The sequence below is a fragment of the Pipistrellus kuhlii genome, unplaced genomic scaffold (assembly GCF_014108245.1).
Source record: "Pipistrellus kuhlii isolate mPipKuh1 unplaced genomic scaffold, mPipKuh1.p scaffold_m20_p_29, whole genome shotgun sequence".
NCBI classification, from domain to species: Eukaryota; Metazoa; Chordata; class Mammalia; order Chiroptera; family Vespertilionidae; genus Pipistrellus; species Pipistrellus kuhlii.
This window is the reverse complement of record NW_023425528.1, coordinates 958,835-982,035: the sequence shown is the minus strand read 5'-3', so window position 1 is coordinate 982,035 and position 23,201 is coordinate 958,835. Positions and strand designations below refer to the sequence as shown.

The 23,201-nt window shown below is 36.5% G+C and overlaps 1 protein-coding gene across 1 annotated transcript in view; it reads left to right on the top strand.

The window, feature by feature from the left end:
* The window catches only part of HTR2C (5-hydroxytryptamine receptor 2C), a 392,965-nt gene extending 370,862 nt beyond the window's left edge, over positions 1-22,103 (top strand). Inside the window, exon 6 of the mRNA XM_036454459.2 lies at positions 18,553-22,103. Coding sequence (XP_036310352.1) covers positions 18,553-19,379 — 827 coding nt within the window. The 3' untranslated portion in view covers positions 19,380-22,103. The remainder of the gene's footprint in view (positions 1-18,552) is intronic.
* The last annotated feature ends 1,098 nt before the right edge of the window (positions 22,104-23,201 follow it).

The following is a 23,201-nucleotide window of genomic DNA, read 5'->3' as shown; positions in this document are numbered from 1 at the left end:
CCCAAGACTCCCGTAGGCTCTCCTCCTGGTTTTTAAAAATTGTTTTTCTAGAAGCTGCTCTAATTGGGTATTTTTTTCTATCTTGTCTTCTAGCTCACTGATGCCGGCCTCTGCTTCTTCTAGTCTACTCTTGATGCTTTCTATTGAGTTCTTCATACTAGCTATGTCATTTTTTATTTCTTCTTGGTTCATCTTAATTTTCTCTTGGTTCTTCTTCAGTTCCTTTTGGTTCTTCTTCATGTCTTTTTGGTTCTTACTCATATTGTCAAATTTCTTTTCCATTCTTTTTAGCCATCTTATGATCATTACTCTGAATTCTTACTCTGGTAGATTGCATGCCTCTAACTCGTTCACTTCCTTTTCTGGTGATGCCGGCTTTTCTTTCATGTGTGGGCTATTTCTTTGTCTCCCCATGGTCTCTCTTTTTCAGGATGTCTGGTTATGTGGCACTGAAAAGGAATGAATTCGTGATATTAATAACCTCCAATAAAGGTGAACACTAGAGAAAGGCAAATTAGGGGATAGGAGAGAAAGAAGAAAGGTTAAAAAACAAAACAAAAAACAATGATAAATAAAGAGATAGAAAAAAGAAGAAAAAAGTCGTGTCGAAATGAAATTGGGAAACAGGGAAAAAAGAGAGAGAGAGAGAGAGAGAGAGAGAGAGAGAGAGAGAGAGAGAGAGGGAGAAAGCAGACTAAGAGAGAAAAAAGGGAAACAAACTATATATATATATATATATATATATATATATATATATATAGTTTGTTTCCCCTTATGTATATGGAGTTTGTTTCCCCTGATATATATTTTCTCCATATATATATATATATATATATATATATATATATATATATATATCTGGAGAAAATTCCAATAGAACAACCACTAATATCAGCAAAACCAGCAACAATATTGGAGATTCCATTTTTCTCTTTTTGCTTTCAATATTTTCTTCTTGTTTTGACTATGACGTGTCTATTTATGGATCTCTTTGTATTGATCCAGTATGGAATTTATTGCATTTCCTATGTGTAAAGATTATGCATATTCAATAAATTTGGGAAGTTTATAGCCATTATTTTATATATATATTTGTTCATTCTCTTTTCCTCCCTCCCTCCCTATAAGTGTTAATTGCATCAAGTTAGTTGATACCATTGTTTATATTTTCTATATCTTGGCTTTTTTCTAATAGTTACTGAGAGAGGAATGTCAAAATTGCCAATTATAATTGCGGACTTGTCAATTACTTTAGTTCTGTTAAATTTTGCTTTATGTATTTTGAATCTGTGTTATTAGGAAAATGTATATATTTAAGATTATTGTGTCTTACTGTTGAACTTATCATTTTATTATTTTGAATGACCCCCTTCTTTCTGGTCATATTTCTTCTCTTGAAGTATACTTTGTCCAATATTAACATGGCCATACCAATTTTCTTATAGTTACTGTGAAATTTCATTTTCAAATTATATGTGTCTTCATATTAAAAGTTCATCTCTTTTAGATGGTGATAGTTTATTTTTTTATCCTAATCTAAAAATTGATGCCTTCTAACTGGAGTATTTCGTCCAATTATATTTTATGTAATTATTGACATGATTGCATTTATGTCCAACATCTTGGTCTTTATTTTCTGTTTATTGTATTTTCTTTTTCTTCACATTTTCTTGCCTTCTATTTTTTTTATAAAATATTTTTGGCATTGCCTGGCCAGTGTGTCTCAGTGGTTGAGCATTAACCTATAAACCAGGAAGTCAAAGTTTGATTCCCAGTCAGGGCACATGCCCGGATTGCAGGTTCAATCTCTGGCGAAGGGCAAGCAGGAGGAAACTGATCAATTATTCTCTCTCACCATTGCTGTTTCTATCTCTCTTTCTCTTCATCTCTTAAAGCAATAAAAAAAATTGGCATTGCACTTCAGTTCCTTTATTAAATTTTAGCTATTTATATTTTAATTATTTTTAGTAGACTAGAGGCACCATACACAGTTATTGACTATATTCCCTATGATGTACTTTACATCCCTATGACTATTTTGCAGCCACCAATTTTTACTTCTTTTTTTAATAAATCTTTAATTTTATATTATTACAGATGTTCCTCTTTTTCCCCCCAATAGCTCCCCTCCACCTGATTCCCCACCCAACCCCATGCCCTTACCCTCCACCACTGACTTCATCTATAGGTGTAAGATTTTTGTCCTATCTCTTCCCGCACACCTCAAACCCCCTTTCTCCTGAGAATTGTCAATCCACTCACTTCCTATGTCCCTGATTCTATTATATTCATCAGTCCATTCTGTTCTTCAGATTTTTTATTCACTTGATTTTTAGATTCACTTGTTGGTAGGTATGTATTTGATGTCTTTTTGTTGTTTATAATTTTTATCTTTACCTTTATCTTCTTCCTCTTCTTAAAGAATAGCCTTCAGAATGTCATATAATACTGGTTTGATGGCGATGAACTCCTTTAGCTTTTTCTTATCTGTGAAGCTCTTTATCTGATCTTCAATTCTGAATGATAGCTTTGCTGGGTAGAGTAATCTTGGTTGTAGGTTCTTGTTCAGCGCTTTGAATATTTCTTGTCACTCCCTTCTGGCCTGCATAGTTTCTGTTGAGAAATCAGCTGACAATCATATGGGTGCTCCCTTGTAGGTAACTAATTGTTTTTATCTTGCTGCTTTCAAGATTCTCTCTTTGTCTTTTGCCCTTGACATTTTAATTATCATGTGTCTTGGTGTGGGCCTCATTGTATTCCTCTTGTTTGGGGTTCTGTGTGCTTCCTGAACTTGTAAGTCTACTTATTTCACCACGTATAGAAATTTTTCTGCCATTATTGCTTCTAATAGGTTTTCAATATTTTGTTCTCTCTCTTCTTCTGGCACCCCAAAAATTCAGATGTTGGTACTCCTAAAGTTGTCCCAGAGGCTCCTTATACTATCTTCATATTTTTGGATTATTTTTTCTTGGTTTTTTTTTTCTGGTTGGGTTTTTGTTTCTTCATATTTCAGATATTTTTTTGATTCTTGGGGTATGTTGATCTATAGTTGAGTTTCTGTATATTCTTTATTTGAGATAGTGTATGCTTAATTTCTGACTGGTCCTTTTTCATTTGGGGGGGGGGGCATTCTCATTAAGGTCCTTGTAGGTCTCATCAAGTTTCTCAGTGGTTTTTAGAAAATTCTTGAGTAACCTTAGAAATGTGGTTTTGAACTGTATGTCATACAGTAGATTGCTTTCCTCCATTTCTTTCATTCATTACATATTTCTGTGTTTCCCCATTTTGGCTGCTTCCTGTGTTGATGGAGTGACTTTGTGTGGTAGGTGACATATAAGGGCCAGTAGTTCAGCCTCTCTAATCACCTGAGGTGAATGCTCTTGGTATTCCCTTTTGTGTGTTCAGTGCAAAGTGTTGGTGTAGCTAAGCCTTGATTATTGTTGTACACTGGGAGGAACTGACCTTCAGGCCAATTGGCTGTGAGGACCCGCTGTGTCTATAATGGAAGAACTGCTGTGCTGGAGACATGCTTATGGTGCAGGACTTGTTTCAATGGGACTTTGGTGCTCAGTGAGTCTGCCTCTTGAATGTGTCACTTATGGATGTAAGGAGTTGAAATCTGGTGTCTCACACTGACCACTAGGTACGCTGACTTCTGGATCTTCAATGGGGTGCAGGTCAGCTACTGTCTGAAGGCCACCCAGCAGGAGCTATAGAGAAAACTACAGTTTTCTACTCTTTGTTTGGGGTTTGGAGGTTTTAGTGCTGTCTGAATCAGGTTGCAAGTTTGTTAGGTTAAGCTGCAATAGGGAAGGCTATTCATATGCAAAGCTGCTTCTTGGAGCTTGGATGGGTTTGTAGGTTGTGCGGGGAAGGGGTCTCAGGGCATCACCAGGCCAGGGTGTGGCAAACAGTGATGGCTGCCAGCCAGCCATTCCCATGCCTCCAACCACATCTTTGTGTCCCGTGCCCCAGACAGTAAACAATTATTCCTGTGCACAGCTCTGCAAGCAAGACACCTTCACTTTCTGACCTGGTGGAAGACAGTCCAGCTTCTCCCTGTAGGAGTTTGGGTCCCCAGCATCTCCCCAGAAACTGGATTTTAGAGTATTCAAGAGATTGTCTCCCTTTGGGTTGAAGAAAGCAATGCCTGCAGCCAGCCCAGGTTGCATGTGCCTCCATACTTCAGCTTTTCAGCGTTTGTGCACTGAATGCTCTTTTTCTCTTTCCTTCTAGTTGTAGAACTTCCAGCTAGCTTTCCCATGGTTCTGGTGATAAACGCTTTGTCTTTTAGTTGTAGTTTTGAAATTGTTGTGCAAGGCAGCAGTTCAGGTGTTTACTTATGCCTCTATCTTGGATCCTCCCAATTTTTACTTCTTAATCCTTTCATTTTTTTTCACCCAGTCCCACAATCCCATAACCCCCCTTTCTTCTGGCAACCATTAGTCTATTCTCTGTAACTATAAGTCTATATGTATTTTTTGTTCATTTATTTTGTTTTTTATATTCCACATATATGTGAAATTATATGGTATCTGTCTTTTTCTAACTGACTTATTTCCCTTAGCATAATACCCACTAGGTCCATCCATGCTATCACAAATAAGATTTTATTCTTTTTTTTTATGGCTGAGTAATATTCCATTGTAAATATGTCCCATGGCATTTTTATCTACTCAATCATTGGTATTCACTTGGGTTGCTTTCATAGCTTGCTTATCTACACTAATAAAAGAGAAATGTGCAAAATGACCATACCTCTATGACACCCACCAGTCAATCAGGCATGAGTATGTAAATTAACCCAACAAATCTGGTGGGTTAATTTGCATATGCAGGCACAGAGCAGCCAGGTGGGTTGGGACACCTGCTATGAGAGGGAGGGCAGGGGGCAGTGGGAGCTATAGGATCAGCACTCCAGCCAGAGTGGAGAAGACTGAAGGCAGTGGCCAGAGTGAAAGCCTGGGTTCTGAGTGCCAGAGGAAAACTGGTGCCAACAGTCAGGGAAAGGAAGGCCTATTGCACAAATCTCTGTGCAATGGGCCTCTAGTTGTAAATAATACTGTAGTGAACAAAGGGATGCATATATTGTTTCTCTCCTAAATATTTTCTCAATACCATGTAAGAGTGTTTAACTCGTTACAGAATTTACCAGGTGAAAAATACACAGGAGTAGCCATAGATACAGGAAACACACACACACACACACACACACACACACACACACACACAATTTCTTTCCAGATGTACTAGTACCGTGACTCAAGGGAGCCTGGTTCCAAATCCTAAGCAAACCAATATGGAGGAATCTTTCTCTTTATACCCTTTGGTTTCTTTGTCCCCTAAATAAGGATAAGACTACTAGATCTTTCACAGGCTTTGCAAAAAGCCCTGTGTGTTGGGATGGGAATGTGAGACCATACCTAAAGGCCTGCCCTGGCGCTAGTACTGATAAACCCTTCTGGGGATTCTGTATTGTTCATGGTTTATGACCTTTGTAAAAAGTAAGTATTTAGGTAAATAGGTTTTGCAAGACCAGATAATTAAGGAAGGGGCAGTGACTAGACTATAGGCTAACAGGAATGTGCATTAGGGATACTTATTAACTAGGTACAGAGTCAGACTGCTAGTTCTACCCCCCAAAAAATGTCTTATTTTCCTCATCTGACTGATTTTGTTTTTAAGAAAAGCTATCTACATTCATCTATCTGCATTCACTCTCCTTATTTCTCATTGCTTCCTTTTAAAAAAATATATTTTATTTATTTTTTACAGAGAGCAAGGGAGAGGGATAGAGAGAAACATTGATCAGCAGCCTCCTGCACAACCCCTACTGGGGATGTGCCCACAACCAAGGCACATGCCCTTGATCAGAATCAAACCTGGGATCCTTCAGTCCACAGGCAGATGCTCTATCCACTGAGCCAAACCGGTTAGGGCACCTCATTGCTTCTTGAAATAAACAAATACCCATTTAAATCATTTTGTTCATCCAGTTAATAATTCTGCTTTTTTACCACCTAACACTTCTCCATTCTGTTTGTCCCTCTTTCATCTTTTTGTATAGGCCCTGGTAATTCTTCCACCCATTCATACTACCATCTCCTCTAATAGAAAGTAACAGCCATTTTTAATAACACCCGTTTTTTAGTATTAGTGTAATTCTTCCAGCTGTTTCTGACTTTGCTTCCTCAGGGATCTATATCCATGGGGAAGCTACAGAAATATTTTTCTTCCCATCTTCTAAGTTTTTCTAGCTGGGTTATTAATCAAATTAACAGGGACAGATTTACAGAAAAAAAATTTAATACGTGGGCAAGTTGAATTCACATAAGAATGAAAGTTCCAAAGCACTGTGAGGTAAAATTGTGTATATATGCCATTTTGGACAAAGGAGAAGGGCAGTAATGGGATTTCAAAGGAAATAGGCAGATGGCAGGAGAGAAAGAGCAGAATGTACATAGTAGGATGTAAATTAGTGCTTCAATGAATCAAAAGGTGTGATCTAATTACCTGGCCCCTGTTTGACACCTTCCTATCCACACTTAATTCAAATTAGGTTAAGGTGACTATGTTAAGGTTTCTTGCTGGGGGTCTGCCTTTTCCTCTGACTCTTTTAGCAAGGAAAGGGGGAGGGTCAAAGGTGCTGACCAGCTTAAAATCAATATTCCAAAAGGTAAAACTTTAGCTATCATCTATAAAATTTTTCCTGCATTTTTAAACTCTTCCATTCTACTGGCTTTCACCTTTCTGAGTTCTTGACTTTAGACCCTCTGTAATGAAAGACAGATTAACAAGAAAAATACAAACATAATTTTAATAACATGTATGCTTTAGTTATATGGGTGATAGACAGAAAAACTGAGTAAATCCGCCAGATGGCGCAAGCCACCACTTTAAATACTACTTTCAGCTGAAGACAAAGAAAGATGTTGGGTTTGGGGCCCTTAATTATGGACGGTTACTAAGAAAAACATAGTAAACAAGAGTATTATTTGTTATGCAGATTTAAGTGGGTGTTTTCTCCATGGAGAACTTTATCTTGTGATTTAGAGTAATCTTTCTCTTCCTGGTACCAAGACGGAGACATTTACCCATGGAGATATCCTTTAGAAATGCAAATTTCCTTTACAAAATAGTAACTTCTGATCAGTTTTCAAAGCTACTCCTGTGTTTGCCATTTCTCAAAATCAACTCAAAATAATCTTTACTCCAAAAAGGCATTTTTGGGGGTGACATATTCTGCTACTTTCCATAACTAGTTGTGGTCATATTTCAATGCTATCTCAGATTTCACTTCCTCTCACTCTCAGCTATATTGTAGTTCAATACTAGGACCTTTCCCACCCACTTCTCCACAAATTCTTTTCCAAGTATATCTTACAAAACCTGGGCGTTCCTCTTAGCTCATGGAATGTCTTCTCAAGCTTTTCTGTTTACAAGCTTTTTCTTTTAGTTCAATTTCCCTCAAATTCATTTAACATTTTCCCTTACCATTCACTACCGTTTGAAATTATTATCTTTTATTTATACACTAGAGGCTTGGTGCAGGGATGCATGAATCAGTGGGGTCCCTTGGCCTGGCCTGGGGGATCGGCGGAAACCGGCTCTCAAACATTCCCTGAGGGGTCCTGGGCTGCTAGAGAGCACTGGCCAGGCTGAGGGACCCCACCAGTGCATGATTGGGACTGGGGAGGGACACAGGAGGCCTTCAGAGCATGTCCAGCCCTTCAACTCAGTCCCAATCGTGGACCTCAGCAATAAGCTAACCTACCAGTCAGAGCTTCTGGCCCTGGTGGTCCGTGCACGTCACAGCGAGCTGTTGAGCAGCCTTAGCATATCATTAGCATATTACACTTTGGTTGAATTGCTGATTGGTTGACTGAACATTTAGCACAGTAAGCTTTTATTACAAAGGAAGCCTATGTTCTTACTACTGTTGCCAAACTGAAGGAGTCCATTTGCCTGCACGCATCAAAGCCAATTAAAACATGAATAGGAACTTGTAGCAAAGAAAGTAAGAGTTTATTTTCAGGAAGTGGCCCACATCCAGAGAGAGAGAAGTGAAGGCTCAAAGATCTGACTCCCTGATGGTTTCCAGGGTTTGGGTGATATATGAAAAAATATTTAATTATGATAACTAAGGAAGTTATGGATTCTGGTCAGGGTCATAGTCTCTACTGATTGGTCAGTGCTAAGGTAGCTGATCAGTGCATCTAGTCCTAATGTCAGCCATGGCATTGCTTTGTCTGGTTTTGCTGCTTTTTCTGGGCCTGGAGCTGAAAGCCTAGATATTATCTCTAGCTTGACCGAAATTCTGTCTCTTCAGTTAACAGACCTGAGGCTTTGTTCCTAAGATTAATTGATGTGGATCAGAACTTCATTGCCCTGAGGGCTTAACAATTAAGGGAGTGGTCATGCATGTGAGAAGGAGGCAGGTGAGCCAGAGTGCTGGATGAGGCATTTTGAATCAAAGAAAAGAAAGGTGAAAAGGCCATATTTAAGAAATGCAATTTCTACGAAGTTACACTATTCCCAAAACTAAAAAACAAAACAAAACAAAAACAAAAAACCCTTGAAGTTCAAAGCTGACTCTGAATCTGAATCACTTAAAATGTTCACTGTACTAATACCATACTGATTTATTTGCCAAATCAAGATCCTTTTTTTCCTATCAGTAATACTTTATTATCCAAAAACTGAGCAGCAATGATGCTTGTGTTTATCTTCTGTGTTCTTCTCTGAAAATAACCCCTTCATCTTCTGCTGTTCACTCTATGTTTAAGGAATTCACTTATTTCTCCATGAAGCAAGAAACCACTCATGTCAGCTTGGGAGTATGTGGGCCTCCTACGTGTCCTTGAAAAAAGGCTTTATGAAAATAAATATCTCTGAGATAGCCCTGCCATTTACTAATAATTTCCTTAATAGGTGTTTTCATCTTGATGTTGGTCAATCAGTTCCAGGAAAGTTATTCTATCATCTCTTTCTCCTCTTTCATATTATCATTTATTATTCATCTCTTGGCACTGTGTATCCTCTCTTCACTACTCCACTGTAATTGTTCTCTCTAATCACCAGTAACCTCATCATTTTCAAAGACAGAGAAAACTCTTCTGTGGCATTTGATGCTGTTGAGGATGCTTCTTCAGAACATTCCCTCCCTTTGCCTCTTATAATTTTTTATTCACACTGAGTTGTTTTACCTGCTGATTATGTGCTGCTGATACCCATTTTGCAAATGTCGCTGCTAGTAATTTGGACATCTTGCCAGAGATGTCTCAAGAAATGTTTATTCAGACCATGCATTGACAATGTCAACTGTATAACCACTGCTGTCTGGCCAACAGTGATTATAAGACTATCAGTTGTAATATTCATTGCACTTTTGAAGATGTTAAAATCTGAAAAAAATGAGTATTCAAGAATCATTGGCATATGATATTATTATCTGAGAGTTTGAAGAGAACTGATCTATGTTGCTTGAATTTAAGGATTTAAGAAATAACGTGAACATCTGTGAATTTGCCTTATTTGAAGTAAAATAACCTCACTGAGTTATTTTATGCCTTTAATGAGCATGTGATGAGATGATGCATGCAAAGTATTTAATACTGATAAAGTTCCAGAGTTAGTAAGCACTCAGTGAATGATAGTAGAAATAGTAGTAGTAGCAGTAGTCCTTATAGTAGACATACAATAGTAACATATGATATCGATAATAAAAATTTGACTATAGCTATGTTACTAAATTTAATAAAATGTTAATACTTTAGATGTTTATTGAAGGTACTTTTTTCTGAGTTTAAATAACCTTAATGAATAATAATTACTTACCAAGGTTTTTGATGAGTTAATGCATGCAAAATATTTGACTGTTTATTGGTTAAAAAACAGCAGAATATAATTATTTTTGTTGTTTCTAAAATTCTAAAGATTATATAGATCTATTGAAGTTAATTTCAGAAAGATTAAGCGATTCTAGTTAATAATTCTTTATATCATTTTTGTCTGGATTGAATAAGATAATATATATTAGATAAAAGTATATAATAATTCTAAAATAATTGACTTAATGTGTAACAAACAGGAAGTACTCAGTAAAATATATTATTATTGCCATTGTTGTTATTTTTACCTGCTATTTTTTATGACAGTTTATTTTCACTATTTCCCCTTGGCCAAATCAAAGGGTTTTTTGTTTTGTTTTGTTTTTACATATATTTTATTGATTTTTTTACAGAAAGGAAAAGAGAGGGATAGAGAGTTAAAAACATCGATGAGAGAGAATCATCGATCAGCTGCCTCTTGCACACCCCCTACTAGGGATGTGCCCGCAACCAAGGTACATGGCCTTGACCGGAATCAAACCCGGGACCTTTCAGTCCGCAGTCCGACGCTCTATCCATTGAGCCAAACCGGTTTCGGCCAAATCAAAGATTTTAAACTTATCAAAGATTACTTCATTATACTTGCTAAACTTACTCTCTGAAGTTAACTTCAAATACCATGTGCCTTTCAGAATTTTTATAAGAATGAATGAGATAATGCACATAAACTAATTTGTTGCTATTATTGATGATATTTACATTATAACATTTTACCTGAATATCTACTGGTTGACAAATTTAAAATTGAGAAAGATGTAATACACTTATTGAACTTAACTCTCTAGGCTTAAATAACTTCAGCCATTAACATAGAATAGCAGTTCTCAAACTCTTTGGTTTCAGAAACACTTTGTACTTTTCAAAATAATTGAAGACCCCAAAAAGTTTTTGTTTATGTGGCTTATATCTATTGATATTTATTGTATTAGAAAGGAAAATCAAGAAATATTTATAAATCATTTCATTTTAAATAACAGTAATAAGCTCATTTAATGTTAACATAAATGATATATTTTATGAAAACTAACTATATTTTCCAAAAATATATCAGAAAAAAAATAAGCACTGTTATACAGCTTTGAAAATCTCTTTAATGTTTAGCTTTAAGGAAAGACAATTGGATTTTCAAACATGTATCTGCATGCAACCTGTTGTGATATGTTTTTTGGGTTGAAATTTATAAAGAAAATGAAATTTTTAAAACATAGTGAAAAAGGGAAACCTAGCAAATCTTGAAGAGTCTCAGAGACCCTCAGGGTTCTTGAACCACACTCTGAGAACTGCTGACACATATCTTTAATTTAAAAAGTATTGAATAAGATAAGTTACGCAATATATTGTTATTAATGCTACTTTAGTGGTTACTATTATTTATAATTTCCAGATAGTATTACAGAACTTGAGTTCCTTCTGGTTTTGTTGATTGCATTCATGGTTTCTTAAAACAAAAACTAAAGAAAGATGGCCTAGATTTGGTAAAGAGGTTAAGTTACTTTACCAAATATTTGTATTAACCCAATTGAGATAATGCATTTTACATGTATAATGTCAGTAATATGCATGGTTCAGTGCCTGGCACATAAGGTAGACTCAATAAAAGTCAATGTTAGATTTACTCTTTACTCAATGTACATAAAATTATACAAATAACTGCCAAGGATCAATTGGCCTCACATATCTAAAAACAACATCTGCTCATCTGGAATCACTCTGCTACTCTCTTTTGTGGTCCCTTGAAAAGGCCTACTTTTAGGCCCAAGAGTCCCTTAGGAAAAAGAATAAATCTTTAACAGAAGCAAGTTAACATCACTTCAGAGCTGGGCTGACTTCCACTGATCTTAGGCTCAGTGTATGAGGCCTTCCTCAGAGACTTCAAATGTCTCTAAGAATATCTAAAAGATTGTGCAGCATTTCTTGTGGAGATTGACTCTCTGTTCCAGCACTGTTTCCTGAGTACAGGTGTGTCTGCTCCTGTCAGGATTCTTCCATATTCTAGTTCCCACATTGCTTGTGGAGGGGTGGGGGAAGGAGATGGAAAGGGAGCAATTCCCCTATACTCCTCTGGTCTTGTTACAGGATCCTGAGAAAGTACAATCTTTTTGTCCAGAAAATGAACTTCTTCCCTACAATTATATCAAAGTTTTTGGTGAGTGTTTACACTTAACAGTCCAAGAGTCCTGTTCTAGAAGTAATCACTTTCAAGGTTAGCAGTGACCACCAGGTCTTGGAGAACTTTATGATCTGAGGTCTAATAAGTATTTCATTGTCAGTTTCAAAAAGGACCTCTATGTTTTTATTTTTACGACTTTAAAAATATGATTAAGCTTTTGTTATGGAGACTTTCAAAGATTATAAAAGTAGATAGAACCATATAATAAGACCCATGTATTCACAATCCATCTCCAAAATGTATTAATTTATGGACTCTCTTGTTTCATGCACACCTCCATCCACTTCTTCCTACCATATTACTTTGAAATAAACTCCACACAACATAATATTTCATCTGCAAATGTTTTAGTATGTATATCTAAAAATATAAGAACTATTATATACATAATAACACTCTTAATGAGCAATAATTATTTAATATCATCAAAAGGCCATTATTGCTCAGAATTTCCAGATGTGTCATGGATATTTTTTAAAGTTTGTATCAAGAGTTCAAGGGGCTTGATAGGTCTTTTAAGTCTTTTAATCTGTAGCAGAAGTGTCTATTTAGATTCTTTGTCCATTTTTTAATTGGATTGTTTGTCTTCCTTTTGTTAAGTTGTATGAATTCCTTATATATTTTGGATATTAACCCTTTATCAGATGTATCATTGGCAAATATGTTCTTCCATGCAGTGGACTTCCTTTTCATTTTGTTGATGGTTTCTTTTGCTATGCAAGAGCTGTTGAGCTGCAGTGACTTGGCAGTTGGGGTGCTCTGGTGACACACCAGGAACCAGAGAGGAGGGAGCCTAATTCTGGGTTGTGTCACCTGAGAACCGCCCTCTCACAACCCAGGACCCCTTGGGAGATGTTGGAGATCCGGTTTCAGCTTGATCCCCACAGGCCAGGCTGATGGAATCCACCTCCAGTATTTTTAATATACCCTGTTTCCCTGAAAATAAGACAGTGTCTTATATTAATTTTTGCTCCCAAAGATGCGCTAGGTCTTATTTTCAGGGGATGTCTTATTTTTCCATGAAGAAGAATACGGTACACATTTATTGTTAAATGAAAATAAAGGAAATTTATTACCTGTGTACGGTACGGTAGTAAGGTAGTTGTCAACACAAACCAGACAAACTGTGAATCCTAGAGTATCAAGAATTTACTCATTTATTCAATGACAATCATGTCATCATCTTCTGGAACATCATCATAACAATCCAATTCCTGAATTTCCTGGTGAATTTCTTGTGACTCCATTTCTTTCAGAATCAGTGAACCAAATCCCTCATGTTTAGCCTAGGGGGGCCACATTTTCAGGGGGGGGGTGCCTTATATTTCACTCAGAAGGAAACCTGTAAGTAGGTCTTATTTTCGGTGGATGTCTTATTTTCGGGGAAACATGGTATTGCTGGATTGGATTTGCTAATATTTTGTTGAGAATTTTAGCATCTATGTTCATCAGTGATATTTGCTTGTAATTCTATTTCTTTGTAGTGTCTTCATCTGGTTTGGGAATTAGGAAAATGGCTTCATAAAAAGAAGTTGGAAATGTTCCTTCCTCTTGGATTTTTTTTTAATAGTTTGAGGAGGAGAGATATTAATTCTTTGAATGTTTGATAAAATTCTCCTCTGAAGCCATTCAGACCAAGGCTTTTGTTTGCTGGGAAGTTTTTTTATTACTGCTTCTGCTTCATCAATTGTTATTGCCCTATACAAGTTTTCTGATTCAGTTTTGTGAGATTGTATTTTTCTAGGAATTTTTTCATTTTATCCACATTGTCCAGCTTGTTGGCTTATTGTACAGTAGTTCATAATGTTTTCTTACAATCCTTTCTATTTCTGTGGTGTCCGTTGTTATTTCTCTGCTTTCATTTCTGATTTTATTTGGGTTCTCTCTCCTTGTTGCATGGTAAGTCTAGCTAATGGCTCATCAAGCTTGTTTATCTTTTCAAAGAACCAGCCATTGGTTTCATCGATCTTTTGTATTTTTTTTTAATTATTATTTCTTTTAGTCTCTGTGTCATTTATTTCTGCTCTAATACTTATTATTTCCTTCCTTGTATTCAATCTGGGCTTTTCTTGTGTTTTTTGTTTGTTTGTTTGTTTGTTTGTTTGTTTCTAATTCTTGAAGTCGTGGGTTTAAATAGGTTATTATTAATCTTCCTTTCCTTTCTTTTCTTTTCTTTTCTTTTTAATTTAGGTAGTCTTGTAATGCTATGAACTTCACTCTCCAGACTGATTTTGTTGTGTCCCAGAGATTTTGGGTTATGTGTTCATTTTCATTTGTTTGCAGGAAAATTTTTATTTATTTCTTGATCTCATTGATAGCCCATTCATTGTGTAATATCATGCTATTTAGCTTCCATGTATTTGAATGTTTGGAATGTTTTTTACTGTAGTTGATTTTTAATATCATTCCATTGTGATCTAAGAAGATGCTTGACATGATTTCAGTCTTCTTGAGCTTGTAGAGACTTGGCTTGTATTCTAATATGTGGTCTACCTTTGTGAATGATCCATGTGCACTTGAGAAGAATGTATATTCTGCAGCTTTGGGGTGAAATGTTCTCTAAATATCAATTAAATTCATCTGATCCAGTATGACATTTAGAGTCACTGTTTCCTCATTAATTTTTTTGTCTGGAATATCTATCCAACAAAGTCAACAGGTAGTTAAAGTACCCTACTATGATTGTATTTATGTCTATCTCTCCCTTAAAGTCCTCAAGAAGTTTTTGTTGTTATTTATTTAGGTGCTCCTATATTAGGTACATATATATTTATTAGGATTATATCCTCTTATTGGAACGTTTCCTTTAATATTATGAAGTGACTTTTGTTGTCTTTTGTGATGGCCTTCATTTTGAAATCTATTTTGTCAGATATGAATATTGCTACTCCAGCTCTTTTTCTGTTTCCATTTGATTGGAAAATTTTTTCTATTGCTTGACTCTCATCCTATGTGAGTCTTTTTTTTTTTCCTTTATTTTTATTTGGGTATCTTATTAGACAATATACAATTGGGTCATGTCTATGTATCCATTCATGAACCCTATGTCTTTTGATTAAAGCATTTTATCCATTTATATTTAACTAGAGGAGTGACCACTGGCATGGCCTGTCAGAATTGAGCTGAAACCAGTAGTTCAATGCTGGCTGTCACTCCTGCCTGCCGCTCCTACTCATCCTGGCCCCACTACACTTGACACAGGCTCATGCCCAATCAGTCTTGATCGTGAGACGTCCATCAATTAGCTGAGCAGTGCTCCCACTGTGGGAGAGCACTGACCACAAGGGGGTAGTTCCTGTGTTGAGCATCTGCCACCTGATTGTCAGTGAATGTCATAGTGACCAGTTGACCAGTCGTTTGGTCATTCGGTCACTTAGGTTTTTATATATATAGATGTTATTATTGATAGGTACTTATTTATTGCCATTTTACTTCTTTATGCATATGTTTCTCTCTTTTATTATTTCTTCTACACATTACTACAGTCCCTTTAACATTTCTTGCAGTGGTGGTTTGGTGGTGATAAACTCCTTTAGCTTTTTTTTTTTTTTTTTTTTCTTATCTGAGAAGCTCTGTATTTCACCATCTATTTTGAATGATAGTCTTGCTGGATATAGTCATCTTGGTTTCAGATCCTTGCTTTTCATCACCTTGAAAATTTCATGCCATTCCCTCTGGCCTGTAGAGGTTCTGATGAGGAATCTGCTGACAGTTTTATTGGAACTTCTTTGTAGGTAACAAAGTGCCTTTCTCTTGCAGTTTTAAGATTCTCTCTTTGTCTTTAATTTTTGGCATTTTAATTATGCTACGTCTGGATGTGAGCCTGTTTAGGTTCTTCTTGCTTGGGACTCTCTGTGCCTCCTAAACTTGTGTGACTTTTCCCTTTACCAAGTTATGAAAGTTTTCTGTCACTTTTTCTTCAAATATGTTCTCTATCCCTTGCTCACTTTCTTCTCCTTCTGGCACTCCAATTGTGCAAATATTGTTATGTTTCATGTTGTCCCACCACTTACTTAAGCTGTCCCCCGGTTTTTTGTTTTTTGTTTTCTTTTCTTTGATTTAGTGATTGTTTCTACCCTGTCTTTTAATTCACTCATCTAATCCTCAGCATCCCATAATCTTCTTTGTATTCCTTCCACTATGCACTTTATTAGTGCTATGTCATTCTTTATTTCTGACCTGTCTTTTTTCATAATTACTATATCTTTTCTCATGCTGTTGAGTATCCTTGCCATCATTATTCTGAACTCTATATCAGATAAATTTCTTATCTCCATTTCATTTTGCTGTTCTTCTGGAGCATTCTTCTTGTTCTTTTATTTGGTGGTTGTTTTTTGTCTCCCTGTTTTGGTTTGTATCTATGTATTAGGTAGATCTGCTGACTCCCAATCTCTAGTGCAGGACAGTGTCAGATGCTGTTCTTCACTGGTTCTGAGTAACCTGTTTGGGGCTATCAGCGATTCACAGCTTGTGGCTCCCTCTGCTGGGGCCGAGTGCCTTTTTTACTGATGGGCTTATACTTTCTAGAGATTCCCTTATATTTATGACTTTTGGACCAAATGTTCTAATGATATAAGATGGCAGCATTCTTGCCTGTCTTTTTATAACTCAAGAAATATAACCAATGTGCTTTGTTGTATTCTGTATTTCCAAAAGCCTGCTGAAATTCATCCAAGCATTTCAGCAAACTTGGTGAAAATTACCTTCTGATGCTTGTCACTCTCCCAATCCAGGCTTCAGAGATTTTTGTACTAGGATCCTGCACTATATTACAAAATACATTCTGTTTGGGTATATCCTAGTTTTTATAACCTTTCTTACTTTCTTGAATAGCATGCATAGGTTCAGAGTTATAGGAATGTACCAAATACCCCAAGAAGTCTTGTCATATCTATTGCTGTTTCTTATACCATCACTTGGTGTTTCTCTCCCCCCCCCCCCCTCTCTTTTTTTTCTAGAAAAAGGCCATTTATTTTATAATTTCAGTGTCTGAGGAAAAAGGCTTAAATATCACTTTCCAAACACTTTCTTCTTCTGGTCTTCCTAGAGATTAAATAACAATCAACATCATGAGTGAGCTCTCAAAAAAAAAAAAAAAATTGACAGCTTTTTCCCTTTTGATCATCCAGTAACTTTATACCTGAGGAAGGATATTAAGACAAACTGTAGGGACTTTCAGTTTCAGATTTGTCACAGTTGTCTGCATGTTCTCAAAAACCAGCAATGATCTTTGAGAGTGCATTTCTATCTCTCCTCACTGTTCATGGTATTGATGTCCACCAGCTCAGGATTCCTAATAATAATCTAATATAATTCTGAAAATGCAATCTGAATTTTCTCGGCCTTCAAGTTTCTGTTGACATAAGGGAGAATAAATTAACATTAAGATTTTACTTTTCTTGCAAGTTATTCCTATTTTTTGATGCAGGACATCTTCAATATTTTCCAGTGTTTTCTGAAAATTTTCATCTTTCTTACTGATGCTTGTGCACATAATCACATTGTGCTCCAATCTCCTTATTGATATTTTCTGCCTGTGAGCATATTTATTAATGTAGATGCTTACCTAGAGTACTAACTCTCAAAACAAAAATGCTCAAAAATTCACACAGAAATTAGAGGACTGCATCTTTTCCAAGTCTGTACTTCACTCTGTCTCTTAAACTTGAAACAATGTTGCTCTATGCCCAGACTCTCAATTAAACTCTTGCTAAAAAGAGTGTCCTTCCAGTTTCTGCTTATATAGTATTTCTGCATAGTGATCACATCTAGTTTCTGTAACACATTTGGGGGTCATGCTGTCCTCTCCATTTCCAATAACTCCAGAGTTCCCAGGCCATATCTCTGAAGGACTTACACATAAATGTTCCTCTTATTGACCTCTTTCCTCAGGAAAGGCGTGAATGGAAATGTATGCTAAAACCTCATCTCAAAGTCAGGCCAACCAAACCTGGTATGCTATTGTTGCCCTTATAGGTGATATACTCATCATTTGTATTGTATTTGGAAGATGATATGCTAAAAAAAGAATGATTGAAGTTTTTAATCTCATTGAGTACAGATGTAAATGTATTCATTTATTCATTCAATAAATATTTATTGAGTACCTTTTATGAGCCAGGACAGTTTTAGGAACTGGAAATAAAACAGACACAATCCAATCTTACAAAAACAGTATCTATGATAGTTAATCTTAACAATGATAATTCCATGCCTTCTAAAGGGATTTAGGGAGAAAGCATTCCTAACATAGAAAAATAACTTTCATTTTCTCACACTGCTACTCTTTTGTGTGACTACCAATTTATGCCATGAATAGCTTTCAACAAATGTCAAATCTAAAATTTCTTCAGCAAAATGCATTTGAATATCAGTATATGCCATTGCACAAATCTGTTCAGTCCTTCAATGTGCTATAACAATGTTCTACCCTTTTTATTCCTTTTTTCTTTCTCTTGTCTTCTTTTTGTTTTGCTTTGTTTTGTTCCTCAGGTGTGTCAGTACCGATTCCAGTGATTGGACTGAGAGATGAAAGCAAGGTGTTCGCTCACAATACCACCTGTGTGCTGAATGACCCAAATTTCGTTCTTATTGGGTCCTTCGTAGCATTCTTCATACCACTGACGATTATGGTGATCACCTACTTGCTGACGATCTATGTTCTTCGGAGACAAGCTCTGATGTTGCTACGTGGCCACACCGAGGAACTGCCCAAAATAAGCCTGGATTTCCTGAAGTGCTGCAAGAAGAATGCCACCGAGGAAGACAATGCTGCTAACCCTAATCAAGATGTGAAACCTCGCCCAAGAAAGAAGAAAGAAAAACGTCCCAGGGGCACCATGCAAGCTATTAACAATGAACGGAAAGCATCGAAAGTCCTTGGCATTGTTTTCTTTGTGTTTCTGGTCATGTGGTGCCCCTTTTTTATTACTAATATTCTGTCGGTTCTTTGTGAGAAGTCCTGTAATCAAAAGCTCATGGAAAAGCTTCTGAATGTGTTTGTTTGGATTGGCTATGTTTGTTCAGGAATTAATCCTCTGGTGTACACTCTTTTCAACAAAGTTTACCGAAGGGCTTTCTCCAACTATCTGCGCTGCAATTATAAGCCAGAAAAAAAGCCTCCTGTCAGGCAAATTCCGCGAGTTGCTGCTACTGCTTTGTCTGGGAGAGAGCTCAATGTTAACATTTACCGACCTACCAACGAACGCGTGGTAAAGAAAGCTGATGACAATGAACCAGGAATAGAGATGCAAGTTGAGAATTTGGAGCTCCCAGAAAATCCCTCTAATGTGGTTAGTGAAAGGATCAGTAGTGTGTAAGAAAGCACAGCACAGTCTTTTCCTACACTAATGTTGGTAATCTAGGAAACTATTCTTCTATGCTCTCCTGTTGGTTCTAACTAATGTAAATACTGCTGTCTGGAAAAAGTGTTTTTATATATAGCTTTGCAACCCTGTATTTTGCAATTATGTGTACAATAGTGAGATTTAGGGTTCTATATTTACTGTTTATAATAGATGAAGAATAACTTATTTTGATTCTTGAATGCATTAAATGTTGTTTTCTTTCCCTTCCTTCTTTCTTGCCTCCTTCTCTCTCTCTCTCTCTCTCTCTCTTTCTCTCTCTATCTCTCTCCCCTCTGCTCTCCTCCCCTCTGCTCTCCTCTCCTCTCCTCTCCTCTCATCTCCTCTCCTCTCCTCTCCTCTCCTCTCCTTTCTTGCCTTCTTTTGTGAATAAGGAAATGTTCATCTCAGGTGGCATTTGCAGGAGACCAGAATGATGCATATGACAGTGGTTGTATTTCAGCCACATCAAAATTAAAAATTCGGTGGAATCTTTCCAGGTTAACAGTAAATATATACTTTAAATTCTTGCTGTGCTGTGCTCATCCATCTACACACATAAACACAGTAAGATAGGTTCTGCCTTCCTATACTCTGTCATATCATTAGTGAGGCAAAGGTAGAACATAGCCTTTTTGTCACATATGGGGCAAAATTTGACATTGTCAGAGTGTTGTGTTGATATTGTACTGCAATGTCTGTCCCCAAACATAGTGGTATTTTAACATAGCAGCTGGTTAACCAGGACTACAGAAGTGGAAGGATAATATGAGATACATCCACTAAAAGCTTTTCACTTCTTAAGGACAATGTTGAAATTCCAATTATTATGACAAACAAATTGAAATTAATGTTTTCATTCTGGTCCTTAGTAAATACCTAATTATATAATTAAACTGGGAAATGAGATCCCAGGTTTATTTCCCAATCCAGAATTCAACATCAATTGGATTTTGATCTCAGGATCCTGAAAATTCATGTGCTACACACAAAGTGAAATTAGCATTTTGAGCCTTATTAAAATATTTTTTTAAATTATGGTACCTCTGTCTATAGGGCCCAATTTTGTAGTCCATTTTTGAGTAAAACTTGCGTTGGAAGCATAGATGATCAAAACCTTGGAAGCTTTACTTGATTAAGGACTACAGAATGAGGCCCTTAGAATGTGAAAAAAAAGTAATTAAAAAGAAGCTTTTACTGAACTCTAGGAATAAGAGAAATACAGAGTTTCCATTGGATTTTAAACAAAATTTATCTCATTTTCAGATCCTTCCAAACTCTAGTGCAGGAAAAGGCTGCAGCTAATTTGTGAAAGTGGCAAGCTCTTCATTGTACTGCAATTATGTACCAGAAGTCTAAACCTTTGTTAAAATATAGTGTTGTGTTACAATCAGTGTTGGCCATTGTTTCATTCGTGGGCCTGCTGCTCTCTAAGAATTCAGTACCCCTTTACTAGCTTGTAAACCATGAAAGGTTTTCAGGCCTTGCTATAGTCAGACCATTAAATCTATGCGTGCGCAGAGTATACAATGTTTCTAGTAACTGTATTTCCATGTGTGTCCATCTCACACAACTGTGGAGCAATTTCTGAAGAATTCATGATGCTATTTCTTATACCTGACAGTTACTTACACACCTTAAAGTGTGCCTCTCAGTATTCTGAAATTGGTGAAGGCAGAATCTGAATTTTTAAAACCCCTGATTTGTGTTTTCAACACTCAGCATAGATAAATCCAACAGTCTGCCACAGGGGCAGTGAGAGAGCTGCTGTACTTGAGGAAACTCATACAGTCTCTACTTGATTCACAACACTGCCAAATGTCAGTCAATTCCTTGAGCATGCCCAAATCTAACATGAAAGTAAAGCCTACCTGCCTGTTAGCTCTGTCGAACTGCATGTTAAAACAATTATATGAAATTGAATGAGATAATTTAATTCTTACTGAAATTAAATGTCTGGAGAAACAGCATGCATAGAGCATGAGTTGTGCACATACAGAGGGTGTCTTGCATGTATGCCATGTATGTTGCATGAATCCAACAATTTGTATTAATGTAGGGCAGAGTAGGTGATATCAAAGGACTGAAGAAAACCCTTTAGCAGTCCTTAAAAAGACCACACATTCAGATCTGAAGTATTGTATTAGAGAAAATTGGAAACATCTGATTTCTTGACTATCAGGGCAAGCTCATAGCACATGTTTTACACAGAAATAAAATATAAACCACAATGTTCAAAAGCACTGGCAATAAGTTGAATGATAATAGCTTATAGCACATTTGTTAATAATTCTTATGTCATCAAGTAGTACTTAATAGTACCCAACACAGTAATTCTCAAATTGTGTGCTATTCGTAAGTTCTGTGTAGTTTGGTATGAAACAAATATACTTATTTGGATATAAATCTTACAGTTCAGTGTTAAATCTACAAACTTTTATAAGTGTTTTAAAAAGTCCATGTGATAACTGTGAATGTGGTGAATTTACTGTCAAACAAATCATTTTGATGAACTATTATATATGTATACCTGTTAAGAAACATGCAACAGACTGCCTTTATTATTTCCTGTAAAATTTCTTCATTATATGGTAATTTTTGTGAGTGGTGGCAAAGTGTTGTTTTATTCTTGGTTCCTGCATCTCCCCGCTCCAAGTTTTTGTGATACTTCCCATTAATTTATTAAATTTATTAAAAGTTGGCTGGTGTGTCATGTGTCTTTATTCCACCTGCATCATTTGAGAGGAAAATATAATATTTCACTTATTTTATTTTAAAATAAGTTGACAAACACAACCAGAAAATGCTGCTCTTCTGATTAATTCCGAATGTACTCAAAGACTACACTACCAGAGGAAAGACAGTTAAGAAGTGTAAACCACAAAAACAGTATAAAAACAACAGCACTGATTATTCATGAGCAGAATAACTGCACTACCAAATTATCTTACCTTCCTTCAGCTGAGCAGGGATGTGGGAGGCACACATACTCTCCTTGTTATAAGTATCAATACTACCTTATTCCCACAGACTCTAAGCTTTCCAAGAACAGGAAGGACCATGTCTATCTTATTGATGGTTTTATCCCCAATAGTTAGTGCTCACTATACATTCAACAGATATAGGTTGAGCATCAGTACATGCGGGCCTTGTATTATCTTTTAGTGTTGCCCAAATGGGACTTACAATTCCCTGCTCTTCAGTCATACAGTGTAGCATAATCACCTTAACTTGCCTCCATCCCAAATGGCTTTGGATATCTCTGTAATCATCAAGGTAACCATAGTAAGCTGCACTGTTCCTTCACACCTGGATCCAGGGATAACAAAATACATATATATCTTTTTGATGAGTGCCTAGGTGATATTGGTGTGACTTCACTTCTCTGAGAAGAAAGCTGGGAAACCTTATTCTTTTGCCACTGTAACTAGGTTAATTCCTAAGAGAATGTGAAGAAATAAAGGTTCAACTGACACTTGAAACAACAGGTCACTGCTACCCATAGCCAGAAATACCTTGTACTATTGAAGCTAGGGGCCTACTTTCTCCCAATAAAAAAGCAATGGAGAGATGCCAAAATTTCTGAAGGAATTGAATTGGAATGGCTACTACTATTGGAAAGGAAAGTGGGCAATGGAAGGCTGAAGTGCCTCGTTCCACAGCATTGGAACTTTTTCATAATTTGAAGACAGAAAGCTGCTTCCTGTTATCAAGTGACAGCAAGTTTCTGCCTACTGCAGAAACACACAGTTCCTCAGTTCACATTTAGGCCAATGCAATCTGCAAGGTTGAGACTCA